The 26,885-nt window shown below is 37.9% G+C and overlaps 3 protein-coding genes and 1 long non-coding RNA gene across 6 annotated transcripts; 2 read left to right on the top strand and 2 right to left on the bottom strand.

Moving 5' to 3' along the window:
• Window positions 1-365: 365 nt before the first annotated feature.
• On the bottom strand, window positions 366-7,004 carry LOC111801477 (uncharacterized). Of its 2 annotated transcripts, XM_087127028.1 has the most exons (10): window positions 6,370-7,004; window positions 6,081-6,286; window positions 5,024-5,312; window positions 4,863-4,948; window positions 4,691-4,782; window positions 3,997-4,534; window positions 2,186-3,598; window positions 1,368-1,497; window positions 848-917; window positions 366-760 (listed from the first exon to the last, which is right to left on the bottom strand). In XM_087127028.1, the coding sequence occupies exons 1-6, from the start codon at window positions 6,679-6,681 to the stop codon at window positions 4,287-4,289; spliced, it is 1,233 nt and encodes a 410-aa protein (XP_086983154.1). In that variant the 5' UTR covers window positions 6,682-7,004; the 3' UTR covers window positions 366-760; window positions 848-917; window positions 1,368-1,497; window positions 2,186-3,598; window positions 3,997-4,286. The 2 variants fall into 2 exon arrangements, with proteins under 2 accessions (XP_086983154.1, XP_086983155.1); XM_087127029.1 differs by lacking the exon at window positions 3,997-4,534.
• Window positions 7,005-7,994: 990 nt separating this feature from the next.
• On the bottom strand, window positions 7,995-10,737 carry LOC147790969 (uncharacterized). The gene is made up of 2 exons (XR_015422449.1): window positions 8,890-10,737; window positions 7,995-8,320 (listed from the first exon to the last, which is right to left on the bottom strand). It is a non-coding gene; the product is annotated as an uncharacterized LOC147790969 (long non-coding RNA).
• A 1,344-nt stretch (window positions 10,738-12,081) lies between these two features.
• On the top strand, window positions 12,082-17,537 carry LOC111802015 (LEAF RUST 10 DISEASE-RESISTANCE LOCUS RECEPTOR-LIKE PROTEIN KINASE-like 1.1). 2 transcript variants are annotated; one of them, XM_023686274.2, is made up of 4 exons: window positions 12,082-12,770; window positions 15,552-15,584; window positions 15,916-16,164; window positions 16,274-17,537. In XM_023686274.2, the coding sequence occupies exons 1-4, from the start codon at window positions 12,197-12,199 to the stop codon at window positions 17,251-17,253; spliced, it is 1,836 nt and encodes a 611-aa protein (XP_023542042.2). In that variant the 5' UTR covers window positions 12,082-12,196; the 3' UTR covers window positions 17,254-17,537. The 2 variants fall into 2 exon arrangements, with proteins under 2 accessions (XP_023542042.2, XP_023542041.1); XM_023686273.2 differs by lacking the exon at window positions 12,082-12,770 and adding an exon at window positions 14,055-15,293.
• A 2,922-nt stretch (window positions 17,538-20,459) lies between these two features.
• On the top strand, window positions 20,460-25,785 carry LOC111802307 (Protein phosphatase 2C family protein). The gene is made up of 8 exons (XM_023686617.2): window positions 20,460-21,213; window positions 22,231-22,402; window positions 22,512-22,665; window positions 22,743-22,806; window positions 22,902-23,009; window positions 23,096-23,221; window positions 24,084-24,313; window positions 25,280-25,785. Exons 1-8 carry the CDS (start codon window positions 20,986-20,988, stop codon window positions 25,503-25,505), a joined length of 1,308 nt encoding a protein of 435 aa, XP_023542385.2. The 5' UTR covers window positions 20,460-20,985; the 3' UTR covers window positions 25,506-25,785.
• The last annotated feature ends 1,100 nt before the right edge of the window (window positions 25,786-26,885 follow it).

Raw genomic sequence — 26,885 nt, 5'->3', positions numbered from 1 at the left:
GGTGCAGGAGAATATGATCGTTGTAATAACAGAAATCGAAACCACCGCCGCCCATACTATCAGAACTGCCGGGCCGCTCATCAATCCGCCGCCGCCGCCGCTCAAATCTGTTAACTCCCTTACCGTTTAAAAACCCTCCGATCTCTCCAAGGATTAAGACTCAAAAACGAATATAATGAAGGGACTAAATACCTAATCCTATGACAGACCAATAGTATGATGCCACGTGGACATCAAGACCAGCTTTTGTTGACTTTTTTTGGGTCGTCTAAGATTTAAAAATAATAATAATAATTTACTCAACATACTAATTTCAAATTATTTATACTAAATATATAAGAACCGTACAAGATGAAATAATCAGATAGGTTCAAATTGATTGATACATTAATGACTTTGAACGTCTGATCTTGTAGTAGAAGATACATTGTTAAAATATTAATCAGTTAAGATATGTTCAAATTGGTTGATACATTCATGAATTTCTAAATCTACTATCAAACACGTATTTGAAAACATGAAATACAACTCGATTTTGAATGAATCTAAGACGGGTTTGGGATGAAATAAGTGATTGAAATATAGGGTATTAGGAACTAAGTTTGTTTGATATGGGTTCTTCTTGGGATTTTGGTGAGAAAATTGGAGTGTAAGGTGTGGAAGAAGGTGTCCATGGAAGACTTGAGGTTGGAGACAAGCTTATGAATCTCCTCCTGGTACATGTCCAACACAATTGGAACTGTTTGTAAGCTCAAAAACACTGCTCAATATTAAGAACAACATGTCACAGTCATTTTCAGACATAGAAATTCTATTGAAAGTGAGAGAGAAAGAGAGTGATACCAACCAATGTATATGAGATTCAATGAGTTTGTTAGCTCTCCAATGAGTGATACCAACCAAATGCTACCCAATACCTGCAAAATGGGTTGACATTGATTACTAATCGTTGATTGGAGAGGGGAACGAGTGTCAGCAAAGGGTGGATTGTGAGATCGTACATCTCTCTAGCATATGCATTTTAAAAATTTTGAGGGGAAGCCCGAAAGGGAAACCCCAAATAGGACAATATCTGCTAATAGTGGGCTTGGGCCGTTACAAATAAGATTAGAGCTAGACACTGGGCCTCAAAAGCCCGGTGTGCCAGCGACGACGTTGAGCCTCCAAGAGGTGGACACCAGACGATGTGCTAACGAGTATGCTGGCCCCTAAAGGAGATGGATTGTGAAATCCCACATCGATCAGAGAGAGGAAGATGCTAAGCCCCGAAACGGGTGGATTGTGAGATTTGGAAGGTTACCGTTTCAACTTTGGCGTTTAAAAATGTAAAATAGGTATAAATTAAATAATGAGATTTGGAAGGGTACCATTGCAAATAGCTTAAAGTTTTGGCCAGTTGAAATTTGAAAGAAGTGGTGGACCAACCAGTTGAATGTATCCAAGAAACGAGTGAGAGTAGCGTTTGAGATCTCAAAATCATGCACATTCGGTGGAGCCCTGCCAAGCCACGTCATCAATAAGATTAAAAAAAAAAAAAAAAAAATTTACTGCATCAATTTTTACCATAAATTCATACGAGTTCTACAATCTTTATCCTATTTTGTTCAATTTTTGCAAATTCATCCAATTATTTAAATCAAACAAAATTATTTTACTTTTAAAACCTTATAATAAAAAAAAACAAATTTACCCGTATCAATTTTTACCATAAATTCATATCATCGAAAATTTTTACCCTATATTTAGTTTTTGCCAGTTCACTCTGTAATTTTAACAAAATATTTTCATTACACGTTAGTTTCAATCAAATCAAATTTTAATGAAAAAAAATTAGTGTAACAGTCATCACTAGCAAATATTGTCCTCTTTGAACTTTTTCTTTCGAATTTTCCGTCAAAGTTTTAAAACACATCTGCTAAAGAGAGGTTTTCACATCCTAGTAAAAAAAAATGTTTCGTCCCCCTCTCCAACCGACGTGAGATCTCACAATTCACTCCTTCGAGGCCTAGCGTCTTCGCCGGCACTCGTTCTACTCTCCACTCTCCCGTGGATTTTGTACAACTTTATTTTCAACGAAAGCTTATCAAGGATTTAAAATTACAACATTTATCTGAATTTAAAGCGGAATCGAACAAAATTGAAAGTTCAGAGATAAAAATAGAATAAGAAGAATAATTGGATTTACCTGTTGATGAGAAGAGCCAATTTGTTCCAAGAGAAGAGAAGAAGCATAGTAATGATGAGTAGATAGCAAAGAAGAGTAACAAAGTGGTAGTCCAAGACCTCAAGCAGCAACCAAACGCCGCTGATTCCGGCCAACATCGCCGCCGATTCTCTCTTCTTCTTCCACAGCATCAACTCCGCCACTGCCATTCAAATCCAAAACACCCCTTATATTCAACATCAAATTGATTTATTTTATAACAAAACTCTAAACTTTTAATTCTGAACCTTTGCCATGCCCAAAAATGGAATGCAGAAACCTCGGACGGTCGCCGGAGTCGGACATTATAATGTTTGCTTGCCGGAAAGTTTATGGGTTTAGTGGAGAAGATGAAAGATAGGAATGGGTTTTATGGAGAATTTATTTAGGAATTCTTGTTGTGGGCATGCTTCTCTTCTTATTTCTCTATTAAATTTCCAATTAATATTGCAATTTTTTGTAATTTAATTCTTTTCCATACTCAAAATTCAATTTTTCTTTTCTAAACTTTACTACTTTTGTGCCAAATTTAGGAGGTTTTCTTCAAAATCCCGCCTCACAATTTAAAATGCGTCAATTAGGGGGAGTTTTTATGTTCCCCTCTCCAACCAACGAGAGATCTCACAATCCACTCCCCTTGGGGGCCAGCATCCTGTAGTACACTACTAATGTGGGATCTCACAATCCACCCCTTAAAGACCCAACATCCTCGCTGACACACTGCCTAGTGTTGGGCTCTAATACCATTAATAACAGTCCAAATTCACCGCTAGTAGATATCATCCACTTTGACCCATTACATATTGTCGTCAATTTTAAAACACGTCTACCAAAGAGAGATTTCCACACCCTTATAAAGATTGCTACGTTCCCCTCTTCAACCAATGTAGAATCTTACCAGCATTGACTAGCTAGTTGACTATGTTTTTTATTTCAGTACAAAATGTAAGTTTTAGTCTTTAATTTTCAAGCATTTTCCAATGTAGTTTTAATACCCTGTAAACTTATAACCATCCAAATTTAACATTCATTTACCAGGAGGGTAAATTGAAAAAAGTTTTAACCAAACACTCAAAAGCACATCTAGATATTCCAACACAACAGCAGCATCCATTTAGCTCACAATTAATGGGCATTAAACAGTAGCTCAGAAAACTTACTTGGTATGGTGGAATCAGAAACTTTGTTACAGGTCCTATGAACACCAGGCAAGCAAGCCAACGCTGTGTTTCCATTAGTGGATCCCCTGCCCTCTGTAAAGTAGAAACTAGAGGCTTTCTTACCGTACACTTACCATTTCTACAGATCAGGACAGAACACTTGGCCATTGAGCATTGCTTACGAGTAAGGATCCTCTTGCTTTCACATTCTTTCATCTTCACATGACGACCATACCTGACAAAAAATGGACAAGTAAAAGATGCCTACATCTTTAACAAACAGACCCTCAATTAAGCAATTCTATTGATATGGGAAAGAGAAGAAACTAAGCCAAGAACAGATAGATACCCAAGTTCAGGGCGTATTGTACGCTTTCCATATACATTTCTAATCGTTATAATCTGTTCATGGTCAAGGAAACTCCTGCAGTACAGTTCAATGCCTGAATAAAACTAGTGAGGTGCTAAATCCTCTTAAGTAACATTACATTCTAACAAAATTAGGACCGTCAGTTGGAGGGATTAAGGAAGGCCTGATTTCTCAAATGATGGCTCTTCTATGGATACATAAACTAAAAGGTGAAAGCAAAGAAGAACACATGCTTATTGGATACATGTCGAACCAGCATCTACCTTGCTAAACCAGCGAGTCTTACAGCTATGTTCTCTTCTTACATCTTTAGACTTCACTTTCTATCGGTCTTTGTTAATACATCAGGCACGGCGCACCGACAACCAACTAAAGCTTCAGTATTTTGCAACCTATCACATTCCTTAACCTTCCTTCAATCCCCCACCTTGACGAAAGCAAACGAGTGTACCACTCCTTCAACAGGCATACGGCTTAATCCAACTAATTACGGGGTTCTTTTGTAGGGTCACGACTTGTCGACTTTCGTTTTCTAGTTTGTAAGAGTATCGTATCAGTAAGGTGCTAAATCTCGTCGGCTGAAGAATACGAAATCTGGGTGATTGACCTGGAGTTCTCTTAACCACTTATCAGCTTCCCGCGAGAGCTCGTTTGCCAATTGATGCTCAACTCCACCATTTCGCATCCACAATGATGACCCTTTAAACTTGTATGAAGCAAGTCCAAAAATTCTTAAAGGAACTTTTTTGGCATCCGTCTTACAAGGATATGCCACAAATGGCAATTGAGAGCTTTGAGGGCCTAAAAAAGATGAAAAAAATGAATTTTCATGCTCTCCTCAGATATATAATGTACATCGAATCTCACACGATATTGAACATTAAAATATTCTAAATGACATGACAGAATCCCAAAATGAACTTAAACATTGGTTAAACTGGCAAGAAATTGAATTACCTCCCATTGCGGTATGTAGAGAATGGTATGTGAGAAAGCAAGCATCAAGATCCTTTAATGTTTGCCCAGTTGGTATCCTGTAAATTGGGTACCTGCAACAAGTTTTGGTTTTGAAGCAATTAGTCACATGGATATTACAGAGAACTAAAAGAAATGTGAAGATTCTGATTACCATGCCACAGATATCCAACTACATGGTAGTAGGTCACAGCTTCTCAATGTTTTCAGCTGAGGGAAACGAGACGCAAGGTCCGATATCTGTATGCAAAAAAACAAAGAAAAATGAGAAGCTGTAAACCCGAATATATTCTCAAAACCCGGAAAACTACTTGCCTTGTCTGCCAAAGGTTCGCGTGAATACGGTAGGTCTCTTTCAAGATACTCAAATAGAAGGCAACCTTGAGAATTGCAAGATTCAGCCTCATCGCTGGAGCAGTCCTCGAGACGTCTGAAATGCTGGTCCCTCAAAGACAATCTATCCAGTCTAAGAGGAGCTGTGATAGACGGATCATTATGGTGGGGTGGTTCTCTACAGTGTTTTATTCTTCTCTTTGTTTCAGAATCACTACTACCATCACTACTTGAATCTCTGTAGTCACTATCAGTTTCCTCACCCCATTGCCTTCCAAACAACCAAAGCTTATGCATCAGTATCACAAAAAACAAACGTAAGAATATGATAGAATTCACAATCAAATTCATGAAACTCGGGAACAATATAACGTCCCATCAAAGCACACAAATTCTTTTTTCTTAATGATGTCATAATACTACATTCAAAGCGTAAGAATATGATCAACCAAAAAAGTGAAACGACTCCAGCTACAAGAAATGGCAATCAAATTCTAGAACATTGATCCAAACGAGTCTACCCTTCAGTGTTTACCCTGTGCTCTATTTTCCTGAATGAAAACCTCTCACGCCATACTTAGTAACACAAAATGACATTCAGATTCTCAAACTCTAAAATGCTCTCGATCCCGCCATTAATCAAGATGACATATTAACTAAGCAATCAAAAGTTGGTTAAACTTTAAAAACAGTTTTGCAACATAAAAAGGAGGAATTTTGTCTCGAAACGAGGATCGGTAGAAGAAAAGCATTCTACGCGAACTACGAATTGGCATTATGGTCCATAGGATAAAGCTACAAAATTTAGGGACAAAATATAAACAGAACACCAAATCACTCGAGGAAACAATTACCCTTCCACCAAACCACAAACCTAAACCTCAGTATCCCTCATAAAGTAAAACAGAATCAGAACCAAAAATTGCAAATTCCTGAGTTGAGAAGCTGCATGCTAAAATATGCACCAATGAATGGATTAAAGAGAACAACATTTCATAGAAGGTAATCTGCATGACCTCAATTCCAGCATATTGAATACCTTGGCTTTGTAGACAATTCCGTGCCATACAATTGTATGCCAGACAAATACGGGACATAATACTGAACCACACCATCAGTGTTATTCAATAACAGAGGCACTCCAGCGCCATAAGCGCTCCACTCCTTGAAAGTTTCCCACAAATCACCAAGCACAAAGTAAGGCTGCCTCTCCGAATCGCTCGTCTTCCAACCTCTCAACGCACTCTGCAAGCAACAAAACACAAGTCAGCTGAATTCCAGAAATGAAATCGAATTAAAGTTAAACATTGCTCTAAACCCACTCAAACCTTAGAGAGAAACTGAGCAGGCACAGACGGAGTAACCGACTGCAAGAAGCGCTCGAGATTACTTAACGGAGAAATAGCCGGCTGGGGAACTGGTTTAGTAGCTTCATCAGAGACGACACGGTCCCCAGCCTCTGTAATCGGATACTGCACGGAAACATCCTTAACCGCGCAAGATGGAGTAGCTGAAGCGTGTTCTTGAGGTCTACAGAGCCTATCATTTTGACGGCTGAGAAGGCCCTTCCTGGCTCTCGATGAATCGTAAAACCGGTCCTCACCTCTGACGCGACCAAACCGAACACCTGCTCCTAACATCTCGACAGTCTACCACCAACTAAGGAACACTAGTCTGCAAGTTGCAAGAACAATCCCTAACCAAAGTCAACGACGACGACGACGACGACGGCGACGAAGCGGAAGTGGAAGAGAAATGGCGGTGCGATCTGCTAATCTGAAATCCAGACAGCAGAAACAGCAATTGTCAGATCTTTCCGGGGAAATCAGATCGCGGATGAGGAATTTCGAGAGAGAAGAGAATCAGTAGAGCTTTGAATAACACGAAGTCGAATGGAATGGGAGGAAATCAAAGCGGCTCGACGAAAAACCGATTAGGATTAAGAATGAGGGAGATTTTTTTTTTTTTTTTTTTTTTTTAATTAAAATAAATTTTTAAAAATTGAAAACTCTAGTTGAGAATCATAATAAAAAAATAAAAAAAATAAAAATATTAAATAAGAAAATTAGTGTTTACTATTTAAGAGCTAATAAAATTCAGATCCCAAATTTGAAATTACAATTAATTCACAATTTTTTAAAAATATAATTAAGTAATGAACAAAATTCCTTTAATAAAACTATCATTCAATTTGCACTTTTTTTCTATAAAAAAATATCCCTAAACGTTTAAAAAATATATGCAATAATCTATTTCAAATATATATTTTTAACTTTGAGTTCTTTTTTTTTTTAAATCACTATAAAACTTTTTTTTTTAATTTCAAACTTTTGTAAAAACTATTAAAAAAAACATTTAAACTTTTTTTAAAATAAAAAAAATTACTTAAATTTCATATATGGACGGTAATACTTTTTTTAAAATTATAAAAATAAATGGAGTTATGCTACTTTTAAATACTTTTAAAAAAGGTGAAGAGTATTAATAAAAAAATTTAAAGTCTTAAAGAGAAGTTTTAAAATCCCTTAAAAGTTTAAGGTATTTAAAAAAGAGCTAAAGTTTCCGTTCAAAATAAGTATTTTTTTATTTTTTAAATTTAAATGTTGAGTATTTTTATTAATTTATTGTATACATATATAATAATAATCATAATAATAATAATAATAATAATAATAATAATAATGTAATTTTCAATATTTAGAAGTAGAGGGCGAGCTCCGCCACACGAAATTGCGAAAATTAACGTTTTGTCTTTGTTTAGGGGCAAAACTGTGAAATTGAGAAAATGTAGGGACGAAAAAGAAAAAGTCTGACGCGGAGGAGATCCGGAGCTGTGGTTAGGTAAGGAGAGTTTATTTACGGGGCATCTCGCAATCGCAACTGGAATGTGGACCCTTTTGAATGGACCAATTTGTGCCACGTGTACGGTCCGATAAAATCAAACACTACCAACTAAATATATATATATATAATTTTTTTTTTTTTTTTTTGGATAAGGATTCAAAAGAGAGAAAGCAAAAAGGGAAAAAAGTCGCATTTGGCAACAACGCCATCTTGAGGTACACGTAATGATGGGGAATTAAAGATAAAACTCTATTATTTTTTTAAATTACAAATTTTTCACCTTCAAGAAACAAGGGTCAACGAGGACGTTGGCCCAGAGAAAAACAAGTGTCAACGAAGACGTTGGCCCAAGGGAGTGGATAATGAGATTCCACGTTAGTTGAAGAAGGAAACAAAACATTGTTTATTGAGACGTGAAAACTTCTACCTAACAGACTTGAAAGGAAAAATACAAAAAGAACAATATCAGCTAGCAATAGACTTAGACAATCACACGGAAAAGCACAAAAAGAACAATATCTGTTAGCAATAGACTTAGACAATCACAAACTCAAACTTTGAGGAGAAGCTGGAAAAGAAAAATTCAAAAAAGACAATATCTACTAGCAATGACCCAGGGTTGGCCGTGTAACTCAATGGATAAGATGATTATTATTATTATGATTCAGCTATCTGCCCTGTCCCAAAATTGGGTCATAAATGCACTCCAAAGAATAAATAAGATGATTATTATTCTGATTCAGCTATCTACTCTATCCTAAGACTGAGTTATAAACGCACAACCAAGAACAAAATAATATAAAGGAAGAACATATTACACGTTATGGTGCACTAAATAATTAATTTCGAGTTAATATCCTACCAAAGAAACAAAAATTGTATTAAAAAAAGAAATAAATGTTACTTAGGAAGTGAAATAATGGAAGAGAGAGAATGAAAACCATGATGTGTTAAAGAGAAAAACCTGAAAAAGAAGCAAAAGAACAAAGAACATGAAACTTTACCTAAATTACACGAAGAGTCTGCAAATTGCAATAAGTGGGCTCCCTGTTAAGACAATAAGACAATTATTGTGGACAAAATCATGTGGATGAAAACAACCAGCAAAGGATTCTCCTTCACATATATGGTTTTTGAGCGTTGAAAAATGCAGCAGCCAAAAGTTTATCAGTGCCTCCAAGTTAGCTAATGGTTTTGTTGAAACTATGGACGGAAGAGCAAGTTATATAGAGATTCAAATGAAACAAAATGAAAGCATATGCAAAGGAGAAGTACTAAGAGGTGCCCGGAAACAAAACTTTTGATTGTTGTTGTCTTTGTCGATGTGAAAGGTCCCCTAATCTTTTCTTGAGGAGTAGTTCGAGTCTAAAAATAGAAGATTGTGAGATCCCACGTTGGTTGGAGATGAGAACGAAATATTACTTATAAAAGTGTAAAAACTTCTATCTAACAGACACATTGCGATACGTAACGGGCCAAAGTTTACAATACCTACTAGTAGTGGGCTTGGACTATTACAAATGGTATCAGAGCCGGACATTGAGCGGTGTGCCAGTGAGGACGCTAGTCCTCAAAGGGGTGGATTGTGAGGTTCCACATCGGTTGGAGAGGGGAGTGAAGCATTCCTTAGGATGTGGATACCTCTCACTAGTATTAGCATTTTAAAGCTTTAAAAGCAAGCCCTTGAAGGGAAAGCCTAAACATGACAATATCTACTAACAGTGGGCTTGGACTATTACAAATGGTTTCAGAGTCAAGCACCAAGCGGTGTGCCAGCGAGGTTTCTAAACCGCTAACAGATATTGCTTTCTTTGGACTTTCCCTTCCAGACTTTCTCTCAAGGTTTTTAAGACACTGACCCTCAAATGGGTGGATCATGAGGTCCAACATCGGTTGGAGAGGGGAATGAAGCATTCCTTAGGATATGGAAACCTCTCACTAGTAGATCCGTTTTAAAGCTTTAAGAGCAAGCCCTTGAAGGGAAAGCCTAAACAAGACAATATCTACTGGCGGTGGACTTGGACTGTTACAAATGGTATCAGAGTTAGGCACCAAGCGGTGTGCCAGCGTTGCTTTCTTTGGGCTTTCCCTTTCAAACTTCCTCTCAAGATTTTTAAGACGTAGATGAAAACTTTCCACACCCTTACAAAGAAGACTCGTTTCTCTCTCCAACCAATGTGGGATCTCACCTAAAGACTTTGATGTTAATCTAACCAGATAAACACATGCAAAGGACCTTCAATTACTCTACATGTCCCTTACTTCCACCACAGTGTAAATGGAAAATGGCACAAACAATTAGTGGAAATAGATATCCATAAAAAGAAACCCCCACACTGTGTGGATAACGATTGGCTCCATAAACGTCAACCACCAACAAGATCTGGAGATTATCAGTAAGAAAGAAGTCAAATATGAACTACTAGTCATTTCTCTAGGTTGAAAAGAAAAAATGTAACGCAATTTTTCAAAAATCCATGGTTCTTGGAGATTAAATCATCGAACAAACAGTCTCATCCAATAATATATATGATCCAAAGATTTACAGAATCAAGAACTAGGGCAAATACTGCACGAATTAACAAAAAAAAAAAAAAAAAAAAAAAAAAAAAAACAGAATCCACAATGCTATTCCAGATTAGAAGTAAAACCGAATCGATCAAACTCGGAAATGATGCATACAAATACAGAAAGAGTTCATTTCATCAAACATGGAAAGATCCATTACCAGAGAAGGAAGATAAATTACAGACCTCAGGATTCGAGGGGCGCGAAGTAGGAGATTTTCGGTTGCCCTTGAATCCGAAGAAACTCGTTGTATATAAATAATAATTTTAAAAAATGGGGTGAAAATAAAGTATAATTTTTAATCATTTAAATTTAAGTGTAATTTAAAAAATAAAAATAAAAAGGTAAAATAAAATCTCTTAAATAAATGGAAAAAATAATATAAATTAATAATGGAGGCTTGGAAATATGTGGTGTTTGAATAGTGAATACGGAGACGACACGTGGATATTCTCTATTATACAGTCAACCATTTGACTTTTTTAACTCCATATAACCAAGTTGAATTTTTTAATTTTCTCTACTTTTTTCATTATTATTTTCTAAATTCCATTTATATATTTTAATATCAAATAAATAATAGGACGCATTAAATAGTCCAAAATTATTATTTATTTATTTATTTTGAAATAGATGGTAATTAATTAAATGGGCGGTAATTTTATCAATCTCTACCTAATTTTAGATACATTTAAACGAGCACATTGTAGACATACTAGGGTTCGACCTTCGACTCTCCTTGAGCCATGGGCTCCTCTTTCTTGATAGATTTCAAGTCGGGAATAGAGCTATGGCTTATTCGATGCTATATTACCATTCATTCATTTTCAAAGCTGTTCACTAAAGGTGACATGGGATATCTATCAACCGCAGGACTTTGACTAATGACTAGAGTTTTGTTCTTAAGTTCGAGCGGGGGTGAAGGCGCAAATGGAGAGTTTTTTGGTAGGAGACTACTACTGAACCTATTCTATTGAACGAGAAATAAAGAAGATCTCTCGAGTTTTTAATAGTCAGGGGCGGGTCGACTGGGTCTTTCCTGTTCTGTTCCCACCGCGAAAAAGACATACAGAAGAGGTATGCCCGGATCAACTACCACTCATCTAAAAAAAATCTTCTTTTTGATATTTTGAGTATCAAACTTTTACCAAACTAGTAAGAACGTGTTCTCAAAAGGGCGTGAAACCCGTCTAAGACATTGTGCACCGACCTTTAAATACTTTTACCAAACTAGTAAGAACGTGTTCTCAAAAGGGCGTGAAACCCGTCTAAGACATTGTGCACCGACCTTTAAATACATCTATTGTAAGGAATAGATCCAGTTATATTCTACATTTTTCAACTTTGTGTCTATTAAATTTGTAAATTTAACAACAACAAAAAAAAAAAAAAAAAAAAAAAAATTGAATTTAGACAAGAATTTTAAAACATATTAAACACAAACGATTAAATTTGTAATTTAATATATAAAAAAAAAAACATGTAAATTCTAAGTCAAAGGTGAAAACTAACAAGAACAAAAAAAAGTCAACGTAAGTGTTGGGTTTGAAAAACCAGCCAATTCAACGGTCCATGATTTCCGACAACTAATTTAGACCGACACGCGCAGCCCACACAGAGTTCTTCAGCTCCACCGATATTCACACCCCAAAAAGCAGCCTCCTCCAAGTGGGAGCCAATCCCAATTCATAAACCCACACCTTTTCTCTCTGTTTCTCTCTGTTTCTCTCTGTTTCTCTCTAAATGGTGTTAAATCTCTCCATTTTCATTTTAATTTCCATCTTCCTCCCGCCGGCGACACCCTCCGCCGCCGTAGACCGCCGCTTCGAGGCCTGCCGTCGACCAATGTCCTGCGACGACGGCCAGACAATTCAGTACCCATTTCACATCGAACATCGCCAACAGAAATTCTGTGGATACCCAGGATTCAAGCTAAAATGCCACCAAAACGGCCACCCAATCCTCCATCTCTCCGGCAGGGATCTCGTCGTCCGGAGTATTTCATACGAAACTCACTCTCTCCGACTCTCCGACGACGCGGTTTTGACGGCCTCTGAGTGTCGTCTTTTGATTGGCAATCTCTCTCTGTTTAACGAACCATTCCATCTCGCCGATGGCCAGGGAGAGATTTGTAGCAGCGACGAAAGGCGGCGTGCGGCGGAGAGAAATGGGTTGGTGATGAAATGGACGGCGGGAGAGTGTAGCTTCTGCAACAAGAGTGGTGGGTTTTGTGGGTTTGATTACTCGACGCATTATTTCAAGTGTTATTGTCCTGATCGGCCTCATGCTCTTCGCTGTAATCCGCCATCGCCGCCGGGTGAGTTCCTTTTTTTCTTCTCCGCCACCGCATTCTCTCTGCCATGGATTTGAACCTTATTTTATTTTAATTTAATTCTTTCTTGATTGGATGAACTAAGGCTCGAATCCCACTTCAAATTCGTTGATGAATTGAGAGTTTTTGATTTACATTGGGATTAGGCTGAAAAGTTAATACATTTTTTGCTTTTTTTTTTTAAATAAAAAGAGATGCTTTTACGTTTTTGGGTCAAATAATCATTACTTTGCCACTAATAGCGTGGATGGGGCCGGGGGCAAATATGGAAAGTTACATTAGATTCGATTATCGGGTTGTTTTTATTTTTTTAATAAAATGTAGTGTTGGACGGTGAACCTTATTTTTGACCTGTAACCGATTAACCGAGCTAAATTTTTCATTTTCTAAAAATTTAACCAAACCCAGATCGAAAAATCTCTAACCCGAGTAGTTCGTGTTATCGAGACCATAAGATTATCTGAACATCCCTAGGAATTAGATCTGCCAACTTAGAGTTGAGCAGCGAAGTCCAAATAACTTTTCGTGTTTGAGTCAATACTTCACGGCACATTGGTCAAATGGCTCGAACTCATTGACTTACTACTAAAGTTTTAACATTTATTGAAAAGATTATTTTTTTTTGTTTTATTCTATTTGTCTTATTTTACAATCTTCTTTTTCGGGTATTTTGATATATTTAAAATATTTATAATTTTTCATTTATTACTATTTTCGAGAATTATCTATCCACGTCAATATTATATATATATATATATATATATATATATATATATATATTTATCCGATTTATTTTACATGAAAATATTATTTAATGATTATATTAAAAAAATTTATTGTAAAGTTTTGAATTTAGAGAATAAAATATTTTATTTATTGTTTATTATATTTTTTTTCAAAGAAGAAAAATAAAACAAATTTTATTATTATTATTTGATTTCAAACCAAAATTTATTAACAAGAAACAAAATCGAATTATAAATTTATAATTTGAAAAATAAATCTAATTGGAATATTATTTATTTAAAATAAAGAAGAAGATGAAGAAAAAAAAAAAAAAAAAAGCGGGAACTTATGAGTCTTTCATCTGTAGAGCGGCCGTGAAATCCGCGGTTGTCTTCTTTCCTGATCTCCGGCGAGACGGGAGAGAATTCGATCGCTTCTTTTTGAAACTCGAGCAGTTTCTTCGACGGCCATGATCATGAGAGCTGTGAGTGTTCAACGTTTTCTTCTTCAACAACTCAACGCTCTGATTTTCCACTGGTTATGTTCTTTCCATTCATATTCTTGTGTTCTGGTAATTTATAATTCGCTATTTCGTAATGTGCGAAAGATTCAGTCGTAGACGTGTACTGTTCGTCCTCTGTTTTCCACAACTAACTTCTGACTTTTTTGTGCAATCGGTTCGTCTCGGGCGAAGACTTCTGACTAGATTGAGATAGAGATAGCGATTTTTAGGGTTTGGTTAACCTTATGCCACGACTGACGAAATCCTCGTTTAATTATCGCCTCTGTTTTGAATGTTCAAACGAGAGATTATGAACAGTCAAAGAGTCAAGTCTATGTAACGACTGGTCAATTGGGGGAAGTTTTGGATCTCTACAATTTCATTGTAAATTTCTTGAGGATGTCCCCACCTTTTTTTTTATTCTTTTTCTCTCGGTGTGTTTCTTGGAAACTTCCATATCTGGATTTGATCACCACTTGGTTTTGGGAGGAGTTCAACGTGGAAAACCTAGAAACCATAAACAATTCGGAGAGGTAGATTTGGAGATCGAGGTGGGTTTTCTGGTAGTGTGAATATGGAATTTCATATGGGGTTGTTCTGTTCTTTCATTTTGTCCTTTGTTCTTTCTCATCTAGTAGCACATCCTTTGGCTCGGAATGATACTAGTTTCGTTCGTCCAGATTGCCCGCCCTTCGATTGTGGAAATTTTGGCTTCTTAGGATTCCCTTTTAACAACGAAACGCTTACTGATTGCGGATTATACACAGTTAGAAACTGCTCAGGAGAGCCAAAAATCCAGCTGAAACGTGAACGAGATGTATGGTTCGATGTTGTTAGCATATCTCAGGCTAATGTCATCCATATCAATGACACAGAACTTCAAAAGCAAATAAACTCTCGCAATTGTTCAATTCTGGACGATCTGTCTCTTCCGACGTCTCCTTCATTTTCTTTATCCACAAACAATAATATTACCTTATCCAATTGCACAGATAATCCTGGAGGTGATTTTCCTCTTTTCATCAGTAAATTTAGCTGCCCTGGTATTTATTCAATCCTCAACTCTGATACTCCTCCAAACTGTTCCACTTCCAATTCTAGATTTTTAGTTCCAGTTCTCCCGGTTGGTCCCAATAATTCTGTTCTTGAGTTTACTGCTGATTTCCAACTGCGAGTGACCGTATCTAGTATATGTTATGACTGTTTCCGTGAAGGAGGCCAATGCTCGATTACCAATGAAAAATTTGTGTGTAAGGATGGAAAACGAGAAGCAAGCAAAGGTATTGAATTTTATGTAAAAGTCCAGTAAACTGTTCTTGGATTGTTTGGATTAGGCTTTGCAATTTATTTATTAGTTACAATTTCCTTGTTTTTACTGCGTTTTTCCTACTGGAAATGGGCATTATTGGTTTTTCAGATGGGTTTTTGAAGTCTGTTCTTGTGCATGATCTGTGTTTCGAAGAACAGAAGCTGGGTTATTCTACAATGAATGGTTATGAGTTTGAATCTAACACAATTCTTTTTCATTGCTATTGCAGATAAAAGTAGAATGAGCTTGTGGATAGGACTAGGTGGGGCAACTTTCTTTGAGAAATTGTAATTCTCGTCTTAAATTTTCTTTAAGCTGATATCATCTCGACACTGTATGTAATACGATGCAACTGCTATTCGAGATCTCTCTTCAATATTATGTAAAAAAATTTCTCCCATACCTTCTCAGATGAAATGCATCTATGCACGTGAAATGATGAGAATCTCATGGGAAGCCTATCAAATTATACGTAAAAATTGACTTCTTACTAAAATGGACGAGCTAACTTCATTCGTCCTTGTTACGTTTTAGCTGTTCGTCATAACTGAAGAAAATTCTGACCACTGTTCCCACCTCCCTTTTGTCTACAGGTGTTGGAGTCCTAGGTGTAAATCTGCTTATGCTATTATTTGCTCTTTGGTACTGCAAAAAAAGGCGTGCTGCTCCAACAATGCTAACAAGGAATATATCTTGTGAACCCTACTCAAAATTCGACCTGGAAGATGGTGGCGTGTGCTTTGAAGTTCCTGTTTTCTCATATGGCGAACTCGAAATGGCCACTAACAAATTTGATCGTGATAAAGAACTTGGAGATGGTGGTTTTGGAACCGTATACCATGGTAACAGAAACACTTCTTTTTACTCACTTTTGTTGAATTGCGTTTTAAGTAGCATATGGAAAACTTCCATTAGAAACTTGTCTATAACCTTGATTTTTCATCTAACTAGGGAAACTCCTTGATGGCCGGGAAGTTGCCGTGAAGCGCTTATATCAACATAACTATAGACGAGTAGAGCAATTCATGAATGAGGTTAAAATTCTCACCCGCCTTCGCCATAAAAATCTGGTCTCCCTTTATGGATGCACTTCAAAACGCAGTCGTGAACTTCTTCTTGTTTATGAATTTGTCGCAAATGGTACTGTTGCTGATCATCTTCATGGCGAACAAGCAAGTTTTAGCTTGCTCACATGGCCTATTCGGATGACCATTGCTATTGAAACAGCAAGTGCTCTAGTTTATCTCCACGCTTCTGATATCATTCATCGTGATGTGAAGACTACTAACATTCTCTTGGACAGTAATTTTTCCGTCAAAGTCGCTGATTTTGGTCTCTCTAGACTATTCCCAAACGACGTTAGTCATGTCTCGACTGCTCCTCAAGGCACCCCTGGTTACGTTGATCCTGAGTATTATCAGTGTTATCAGCTTACAACCAAGAGCGATGTTTATAGTTTTGGTGTCGTCTTAATCGAGCTTATATCGTCAATGCCAGCTGTTGATATAACAAGGCATCGGCACGAGATTAATTTGTCTAACTTAGCCGTGGACAAAATTTTAAGACAGGAAATTGATGAGCTGATTGATCCATGCCTCGGGTATCAATCAGACGAAAAGGTTCGACGCATGATATTGGCAGTGGCTTGGCTAGCTTTTCTATGTCTGCAGCAAGACAAGGAAAGGAGACCAACAATGGAAGAAGCGCTGGAAACTTTAAAGAGGATTGAGAGTGGGGAAGAAAACGAGAATTTGCAGGATAATAGTGCACTGTCGAAGAGCTATGATCCAGCTCCTTCTCCAGAGTATGATGAAGTTGAATTGTTGAAGAATAAGAGGCAGCAGCTGTTGTCCCCTACTTCTGTTGCTGATAAATGGATCAGCTCAACCTCATTTGTTAGTGCTTCTACTTCTCTATCATCTATTTCCTAATTCTTTGCCTTCTCTTTCCTTTTGTTTTAGTTTAATGATAGAAATTTAGATTATGATAATGTTAGGGAGAAATACAATACATATTTGGCTCCCTCTGGAAAACAAAACATAATAACGTTGCATGTATATCTGTGAATCAATTTTGGCAACTATATACAAGGTAGGGAATGTACATTTACATATAAGAACTATTGAGAAATCGTTCAGCTGTACAAACAAAGATTATACTCTCATTTCTTCTTCTTGAATTGAATATGGGCCAAACTTAGGCTTGGATTTTGTTAGAGCCTGGAAAGCCCGATGATAAGATTAGAGCATTGACCTGAATTTTTGTGTCTTCATTGAATGGAAAAGAAGTCTGCAGTGGTCAGAGGTTTATTGGTTGTTTATGCTTTTCAATTTTATTATTTTAGTACTTTTTTTTTTTATCTTTTATGTGTGTTCTATTCTGTCCTTTTAGATTTGGATCTAACTTTATTATATATTTTGTTTTTCAACTTGATAAATATATTGTGGGAAAGTAATCTCTATGCTTGCTTACAGGCTTACCTTTTGAAACATTATAGATAGATAGGAAGAATGAAAATGTTTCTTCTACTTGTATTCAATTATGAAAATAGGGATATAGGAATGGAGACTTTAACAACCTGAACTCACTGATAGTAGATATTGTTCACTTTGGCCCATTATGTATCGTCATCAACCTCCCAGTTTTTAAACTTGTCTATTAAGGAGAGGTTTTCACACCCTTATAAGGAATACTTCATTCTCCTCTCTAATCGATGTGGAATCTCACAATCTACCCACTTTGGGGTCTAGCGTACTTGACACATTGTCTGGTGTCTAGCTCTGATACTATTTGTAATAGCCCAAGCCCATTGTTGGCGAATATTGTCTGTTTTGACTTGTAACTTCATCCTCCTCTTCAACTAATGTGGAATCTCACAATCCACCCATCTTGGGGATCTAGCGTCCTCATTGGCATATTGCCCGGTGTCTAGTTCTGATAGCATTTGTAACAGCTCAAGCCTACTGTTAGTAAATATTGTCTGTTTTGGCCCATTACATATCATCGTCAGCCTCACAGTTTTAAAATGCGTCTACTAGGAAAATGGTTCTTCACTCTTATAAGGAAGGTTTTATTCTTCTCTCCAACCGATGTGAGATTTCACATAGACTTCAATTGTACGTAACTGAATCAAATCTTTTATCTCTAGATCGAAAATATGTTACTTATGTTAGTTGTATAATAGTGTGTGAAGGGTCAAGTAGTCCAAGGATAATGAAGGAGAAGATAAATGAAAGGCCAAAATGCAGCTGGTGGTAGAGGAGTGATGGTGACATGCACTTTGATTTGGTCACTATATGTCCTTTTCCCACATCAACTCCCAACCCTCATCCACATATTTCATTTTCCTTTTTAGGTCAATTACAGGTCAACCGATTGAATTGTCAAGTTGTTCGTTTTATAAGTCACAATCCATCAATAACATAAAAGATTTTAACCCGACCCAATTTTACTATCATACAAACACCCTTACGGTTAGTTAATCGCCACGTCATGTTAACTCATCTAAACTATTATATGTAAAGTCACATTGGATACCTTAGCAATAATATAAAACGGAAATAGAAACCCGTAATTAGGGAGGAAATTTGGATCTAAATGACTCAATTATTAAGCTAAGTAATAGACCATCACATGCTAATCTACTTAATTAGTGAAAATTTTATATTATTCAATCCAATCTTTAATTTTACTTAATTCCAAATAAAAGTAAAATAAGTCATCCACGTGCTAATCACGCCTTTTAACTTCTCCTAATTTGTGACTTTTTTTCTCTTACCTATTTAATTACTGTCATTATTGTCTACTTAATTTGACTCCATTCAACACATCTTTTAAGTCCATGTCAATTAAATGGTCGAGTTGCTTTGAAAGCGAGATACTCACACTGTTGTATGAAACATGTTCTTATGTTCAATTAGACGAGAAGATGACCTAGGTCTTGACCCGCTTTGTATTGAGTTTGTTAGACTGATTAGACTTGCTACCTCCTCAACTCGACAAGCTCCACGAGCCTCATCGTGGGCTATAGGTCTCTAATCCCATTCATAACAATATCTCTTATTTTCTTAAGGTTCGTCTCGAATTTATCTGTCTACTAAAGCGTTCGATACAAGAATCTAGTCTTAGATCCTTATCAGTTTTGTAGTCGAAATAATGAATAAAAATGTCGAATTGCCCTACAAAGGAGATAGTCACACTCGTGTAGGGGATGTACCAAACATGTTCTTACGCTAACGTCAACGATTAGACTAAATGTTGTGTTAAGAATAATATAAGCCGAGTTATGTTTTAAGCTGTGAGGTCCCATATCGGTTAGAGACAAAAACGACACATTTCTTATAAGGGTGTGTAAATCTCTCCCTAATTAACACGTAACCTTAAAAGAAAAGTCTAAAAAGAACAATATCTGTTAGCAGTGAGCTTGCTCTACGAGCCTTGTGGTCGGATGTGGGCTACGAGTCTCTAATCCTACTCATAACAATATATCTAAATTCTTAAGGCTGAAGGTTGAATTAAATAATAATAATAATAATAATAAAATGATAACTAAAATTAATAATGATTAATAAAAAAATATTAAACTAATAATGTTGTTTAGAGGCACGTGCCTGTGAAGTGCTTGAGATTTCCACATCATTGTCGTGCGATTACAGAAAAACATGCGAACTTTTTTCTCACACGTGTCAGCTTTTTTACTTATTTATTTAAAATTATTATTATTAAAAAAAACTGTACCCATGCAAAACCTTTTTCTCAAGCCTTTCCAAACAATTAAATTTAATTATTAAAAATAAATAATAATAAAATTAAAATTACATAAATATTAAATTAATAAAGGGTCATCATTCCACCAACTATTCCTACCCCCACTCCACGTGCAAAAGGCAATGAGCTCAGATACCAAAATTAATATATATATATTTGTAAATTCGTAATTTTCAATCCAATAATTAAAAAAAACCAAACAAAAGATTTTAAGGATATTTGTTTTTATTAAATCAAATGATTGAACAAATATGTTCATCAACATTATAATTTGAGTATTGATTTTCATTCAATCTCTGTGTTCTAATCCAAATTGAGATTGAAATCATTGAAATTTTTAATTGGGTATTTGGATTTCACTATTTGCAACTGTTCTTCCAATCGGTTATTTGTTACTTTAATTTGTTGGATGAGAAAAAGGGTATTCGAAGCGAAACTAACTTTTGGATGAGAGAGAATTCTTCTATTGCTTTTACAGCAAAGCCACTTTCTCCCTCACTTTCCCAGAAAACCCATTTTAAGCACCTGAAAATCCCCAAGTTTCATAGATTTCAAGGGTTGATTTGGTGTTTAGGGACGGAATTTGGAGGAATCTGAACTGGGTTTTGTTCATAAATCTTGATTGTTTTGTGGGTATCTCTTCAATTTTTGAACAATTTCGTGGTTTCCCTTTTGGGTTTTCTTTGTCTTAACCAGATCTGTTCTTGATCTTCACGCGACACGCCGCAAGACATTCTTCTTGTTCTTGTCTGGTTGGATCTGATCTTTGTCGTCTGCTTGTTTAAGTAATTTCTAGTGAAATCTGCACTTGGGTTTTCTTTGGAGTGTGGATTGTTTTGAAATCTTACGCCCTGAGAGCTGAGGCCTGAGGGCGTGAGTTTTTCTTTGGTGTTTTAATGGCTTCCAGAGAAGGGAGGCGTCGCCATCATCATCATCATCACCATCATAATCTGGTGCCTCTTGCTGCTTTGATCAGTAAAGAGGTGAGGAATGAGAGATTGGAGAAGCCGACTATAAGATATGGGAGTGCTGCGCAGTCTAGGAAGGGGGAGGATTATTTTCTTATGAAAACTGATTGTCAGCGAGTACCTGGGAACCCTTCATCCACTTTTTCTGTATTTGCTGTAAGTTCTTTCTCTGTTCTTCTTGTTTTTTATGAGTTTGATTTCGTGAAAGTCCTTGTGTCTCTGTTTATTTGTTCATCCATTGTCTTGTAACATGAACTTGAGGCTTGTTTACTGTCTGGATTGCTCTGTTTTCTTTGTGATTGAGGGGTCTTTTACTGAATTTCAAGTGTTTCATTAGATTTTGCAAATGGGTTCTGGAGATTTCCTCTGTTCCAATTGGTTGTAGTTGATCGAAACTGTAATGGTCCGAGTCCACCGCTAGTAGATGTTGTTCTCTTTGGATTTTCCCTTTCGGGCTTCCCTTTAAGGTTCTTATAACGTATCTGCTAGGGAGAGGTTTTTACACTCTTATAAAGAATGCTTCGTTCTCCTCCTCCAACCGATGTGGGATCTCACAATCCACCCCCTTCGGGGGCTAGAGTCCTTGCTGGCAAATCGCCTCGTGTCCACCTACCTTCGGGGTTCTGCTCCTCGTTAGCACTCGGTGTTTGGCTCTAATACCATTTGTAACGGCCCAAGCCCACCGCTAGTAGATATTGTTCTCTTTGGATTCTTCCTTTTGGGCTTCCCATCAAGGTTTTTAAAACGCGTCTGCTAGGGAGAGGTTTACACACCCTTATAAAGAATGCTTCGTTCTCCTCCTCAACCGATGTGGGATCTCACAATCCACTCCCTTCAGGGCCCACCATCCTTGCTGACATACCGCCTCGTGTCCACCCCCTTCGGGGTTTAGCTTCCTTGCTAGCACCTGGTGTCTGGCTCTGATACCATATGTAACGGCCCAAGCTCACCACTAGACGATATTGTCCTCTTTGAACTTTCCCTTTTGGGTTTCCTCGCAAGGTTTTTAAAACGCGTATGCTAGGGAGAGGTTTAAACACCCTTATAAAGAATCTTTCGTTCTCCTCCCCAACCGATGTGGGATTTCATAGAAACCTTTTCAAATCAGCCTTTCTGATGGATGTTGATGTGTAGTTTTTCATGTTGATCACTATATGCTTCTACTTCCTTCAGATATTTGATGGACACAATGGAAATGCTGCTGCAATTTTCACCAGGGAACATTTGTTGAGCCATGTCTTAGGTGCGCTTCCTCGTGGCCTCGGGCAGGAGGAGTGGCTTCAAGCTCTACCTCGAGCTTTGGTTGCTGGATTTGTGAAGACAGACAAGGAGTTTCAAAGCCGAGGTGCGGGAATTGTTCGCTGGCCTGCCTCGACGATAGTTTATTCTCTTTCTCAATGGCCTGCAGTCTGATCCGAACTCGTTCTTTGATGCTCATTTTGAATGTTTAACAGGTGAAACTTCTGGAACTACAGCTACGTTTGTAATCATCGATGGATGGACAGTGACAGTAGCGTCGGTTGGAGACTCTCGATGTGTTTTAGATACTCAGGGTGGTGCTGTCTCTGCGTTAACGATCGATCATAGACTTGAAGATAATGTTGAAGAGTATGTTTCCTTTTTCCATCCAATGCTGTCGTTTTTGCATCGTGCTAACTGGCTAAGTGATTTTGGTGTCGATGCAGGCGAGAACGTGTGACTGCCAGCGGTGGCGAAATCGGAAGATTAAGCATTGTTGGTGGTGCTGAGGTGAAGCAAGTTCTTAACTGTTGGACACATAAAAGCATTGTATTAGTTTAAAGACTTGTTGAATTTCCCTTTGTGTATTTGCTTCGATGTTACAGATCGGTCCGCTCCGGTGTTGGCCTGGAGGTTTATGCCTTTCTCGATCGATCGGAGACCGGGACGTTGGAGAGTTTATAGTTCCGATTCCATTTGTTAAACAAGTAAAGGTATTGACATAATTCTGATTTGTAACATAGCCAATCAATCTTGTATATGTAACGTTTCTAAAATACTTGTTTGGTCTAATCTAAAGTTATCTAATGCTGGTGGGAGGCTTATAATTGCTTCGGATGGCATCTGGGACGCCCTATCATCGGATATGGCTGCAAAGTCCTGCCGTGGACTACCGGCCGAGCTCGCTGCTAGGCAAGTCGTGAAGGTAATTTAAGTGACCTTGATGTCGGATTTTCACTTTCCAGCATCTTTTTTGTGAGAACCCATGTTGATTGGAGTGGAGAACGAAACATTCCTTATAATGGTGTGAAAATCTCTCCCTAACAGATGCACTTTAAAACTGTGAGGCTGACGGTGATATGTAACGGGCCAAAACAGACAATATCTGTTAGCGGTGTATTTGGGCTGTTACAAATGGTATTAGTGCCAGTCACTGGGTGGTGTGCCAGCAAGGACGTTGGGCCCCAAGAGGGTGGATTGTGAGATCCCATATCAGTTGGAGAGGAGAACGAAGCATTCCTTATAAGGGTGTGGAAATCTCTCCCTAACAGATGTGTTTGTTACAAATGGTATCAGAGTCAGTCACTGGACGGTGTGCTAGCGAGGACGTTGGGCCCCCAAGTGAGATGGATTGTGAGATCCCACATCGGTTGGAGAAGAGAACGAAGCATTCCTTATAAGGGTGTGGAAACCTCTTCCTAACAGACGTGTGTTTAAAATCGTGAGGCTGATGGCGATACGTAATGGGCCAAAACGGACAATATCTGGTAGCGGTGGGCTTGGACTGTTACAAATGGTATCAGCGCTAGACACCAAGCGGTGTGCCAGCGAGGACGCTGGCCCCAAGGGGGGTGGATTGTGAGATCCCACATCGGTTGGAGAGGAGAACAAAACATTCCTTATAAGGGTGTGAAAACCTCTCCCTAGTAGACTCGTTTTAAAACCGTGAGACTGATGGCGATACGTAACGGGCCAAAGCGAACAATATCTATTAGCAGTGGATTTGGGTGTTACATTTTCTTGTCGTATTCAATCGTTTTGAAGTTTGATTTCCATGATCTGTTCAGGAAACGTTAAGAACAAGAGGGTTGAAAGATGATACAACCTGCATAGTTGTAGACATAATCCCTCCTGATAACTCAGCTCAGTCTTCTCCTCCTCCAAAGAAACAAAGCGTTCTGAAATCTCTATTGTTCAGGAAAAAGTCTCACAGTTCTAATAAGTTATCGAAGAAACTATCAGCTATCGGTCTCGTGGAAGAACTATTTGAAGACGGCTCCGCCATGCTGGCCGACAGGTTCGTCTTTCCTCTCTTGCTTGTGATTATTTACATCGACGACAATGTCCTAGATCTAGCGGTTCGATTAACAGATCGTTATAACTTGTTTGGTTAGATATCGTTTAGTTAGAAAGATCAGGTGGTGAGTGATATCACCTCCTCTTCGAGGCTCAGCCTCCTCTCTGGGACATCGTTCGGTGTCTGGCTCTGATACCATTTGTAATAGTCTAAGCCCACCTCTAGCAGATATTGTCTTCTTTGAATTTTCCCTCAAGGTTTTTAAAACGTGTCTGCTAGGAAGAGGTTTTCACACCCTTGTAAAGAATATTTTGTTCTCCTCCCCAACTGATGTGGGATCTCACAATTCACCCTCCTTTGAGCTTTAGCGTCCTTGTTGGCACACCACCTCGTGTCCACCCCCCTTCGAGGCTTAGCCTCCTCTTTGGGACGTTGCTCGGTGTCTGGCTCTGATACCATTTGTAACAGCCTAAGCTCACCTCTAGCAGATATTGTCCTCTTTGGGGTTTCCCTCAAGGTTTTTAAACCGCATTGACTAGGAAGAGGTTTTCACACCCTTATAAAGAATATTTCGTTCTCCTCCCCAACTGATGTGAGATTTCACAATCCACCTCCCTTTGAGGTCTAGCGTCCTTGCTAGCACACTGCCTCATGTCCCCCCCTTCGAGGCTTAGCCTCCTCTCTGGGACGTTGCTCGGTGTCTGGCTCTGATACCATTTGTAACAGCCTAAGCCCACCTCTAGTAGATATTGTCCTCTTTGGGGTTTCTCTCAAGATTTTTAAAACGCGTATGCTAGGGAGAAGTTTCCACACACTTATAAAGAATGCTTCATTCTCCTTTCCAACCGACGTGGGATCTCACAAGAACCTGCGTCTGTGTCTACATCTACATCGATGACAATGTCCTAGATCTAGCGGTTGTTTGGCTTGATATGGTTTAGTTAGAAAGATGAGGTGTTGTTGCAGGCTTGGAAGTGTAGAGTTGAGCGGATCAAGACATGGCACACCCAGCCTATTCACTTGTGCTATATGTCAAGTGGATCTTGCACCCAGTGAGGGCATCTCTGTTCATGCTGGCTCCATCTTCTCCACCAGTTCAAAGCCATGGCAAGGCCCTTTCCTCTGCGCCGATTGTCGAAACAAGAAGGACGCCATGGAAGGAAAACGTCCGAGTGGGGTGCGAGTGGCGTAGATTGATCACTTCATTGATTCTTTCTCTACTTTGGATCTATCTAGCTCGACCGGGCGAGTAGGTTGTTAAAGATATAGTATGCAAAGCAAGATGCTTAATAAGGAGTAGTACCCATTAAAGTAAGTAAATAGCTAATGTTATTGAAGGCTAAGCTAATGTTACAATGAGACTTTCACTAATTCATAATTTTAAAATTGTCTGTATATTACAAACCTCTCTCTTTTTGTATTGAATGATTCTAAGTTTTATTTATTTAATGCGCTATGTTTTTGTTCGTAAATTTGCAAATTGGGACGTGAAGCTATCAGGACTTGATCAACTTGAGAACTCGAATTAGCTCCACCCGAATTATAAGAGCTGGGTAGGATTGTTTTTTTAGGACCCGATTCGATATGGGTTCAATGTGCAAAGAATCGAGTCAATCCGACCCAACTCGAGAGAGGTCACCCAAACTTCTTGGCCCAACTCGAGCACTTCCATGGTTGTACACCTCATTGCGTCTCTCGTCTCCCTCTCCCATCAATGTCATACACCTAGACTACCGTGCCACTGTCAACTCGCGTTGCATTTGTGGTATGATATTGTCCACTTTAAGCATGAGTTCTCGTGCCCTGTGACTCACTCCCAACAATCATCAACCGTTCTTCCCATAAACCTCCCATTCTTGAGCCTCGACCCACTGTTAACTCTTCAACTCTCATTCTTCTTCTTCTTTTTCGAGTTTTGTTCTTGGTTCTTCAACCTCGACCCTTGGTGCCTCTTTTATTAATTTTAGAAGCTCCCGAACGTTAAATACTTTTTCGATTATTTCATATATTTATCCACACTTTTGGGGCGTTTTTCAACACAATTTTAACCTCTTTTTTTTAAAAAATATTTATTAATTAATTTAATATTTAATATTTATCATCCAATTAGCTTCCAAAAAGTTCCATAAAGTTGAACCGATTAAGTTGGTGATGCTGATTGCTTTGACTTAGCTTTATTGAATTTATGCTTAAAAAATGCTTTAGGGTTTTAATTAAACTAATCCAAGTAGGTTAAGAGTTGTTCGTATTTAAATATTGAACGTTAGCTAAATAAATAAAGGGGAATGAAGAAAAATAACGTGTTATAATAACCCAAGTCCACCGCTAGCAAATATGTCTAATTTAGCCCATCGGCTCACTGTTTTAAAACACGTATACTAGGAAGATGTTTCCACACCCTTATAATGAATGTTTCGTTCCTCTCTCCAACCGATCTGAGATTTCACAATTCACTCATTTAGGGGTCAGAATGTCTGGTGTCTGACTCTGATACCATTCATAAAAGTCAAAGTTCACCACTAGCAGATATTGTCCACTTTGGTCCCAAAGCTCAAGTCCACCACTAGCAGAT

This window comes from Cucurbita pepo, chromosome 9 (genome assembly GCF_057944985.1).
Source record: "Cucurbita pepo subsp. pepo isolate OVF chromosome 9, ASM5794498v1, whole genome shotgun sequence".
Classification (NCBI taxonomy): Eukaryota; Viridiplantae; Streptophyta; class Magnoliopsida; order Cucurbitales; family Cucurbitaceae; genus Cucurbita; species Cucurbita pepo.
The sequence above is the reverse complement of the archived record's forward strand: the minus strand, read 5'-3'. Positions and strand labels throughout refer to the sequence as shown.

Excerpts from the sequence above, each read along its gene's own strand:
- LOC111801477 (XM_087127028.1), bottom strand. The coding sequence starts at position 6,681 with ATGTTAGGAGCAGGTGTTCGGTTTGGTCGCGTCAGAGGTGAGGACCGG. Across the intron at positions 5,313-6,080 it reads GAATTGTCTACAAAGCCAAG|GCAATGGGGTGAGGAAACTG; the intron begins GTATTCAATATG and ends GTTGTTTGGAAG. Across the intron at positions 4,949-5,023 it reads GCGAACCTTTGGCAGACAAG|ATATCGGACCTTGCGTCTCG; the intron begins GCAAGTAGTTTT and ends TTTTGCATACAG.
- LOC111802015 (XM_023686273.2), top strand. The coding sequence starts at position 14,588 with ATGGAATTTCATATGGGGTTGTTCTGTTCTTTCATTTTGTCCTTTGTT. Across the intron at positions 15,294-15,551 it reads AAAACGAGAAGCAAGCAAAG|ATAAAAGTAGAATGAGCTTG; the intron begins GTATTGAATTTT and ends TTGCTATTGCAG. Across the intron at positions 15,585-15,915 it reads GAGCTTGTGGATAGGACTAG|GTGTTGGAGTCCTAGGTGTA; the intron begins GTGGGGCAACTT and ends TTTTGTCTACAG.
- LOC111802307 (XM_023686617.2), top strand. The coding sequence starts at position 20,986 with ATGGCTTCCAGAGAAGGGAGGCGTCGCCATCATCATCATCATCACCAT. Across the intron at positions 22,666-22,742 it reads CTTGAAGATAATGTTGAAGA|GCGAGAACGTGTGACTGCCA; the intron begins GTATGTTTCCTT and ends GTGTCGATGCAG. Across the intron at positions 24,314-25,279 it reads TCCGCCATGCTGGCCGACAG|GCTTGGAAGTGTAGAGTTGA; the intron begins GTTCGTCTTTCC and ends GTGTTGTTGCAG.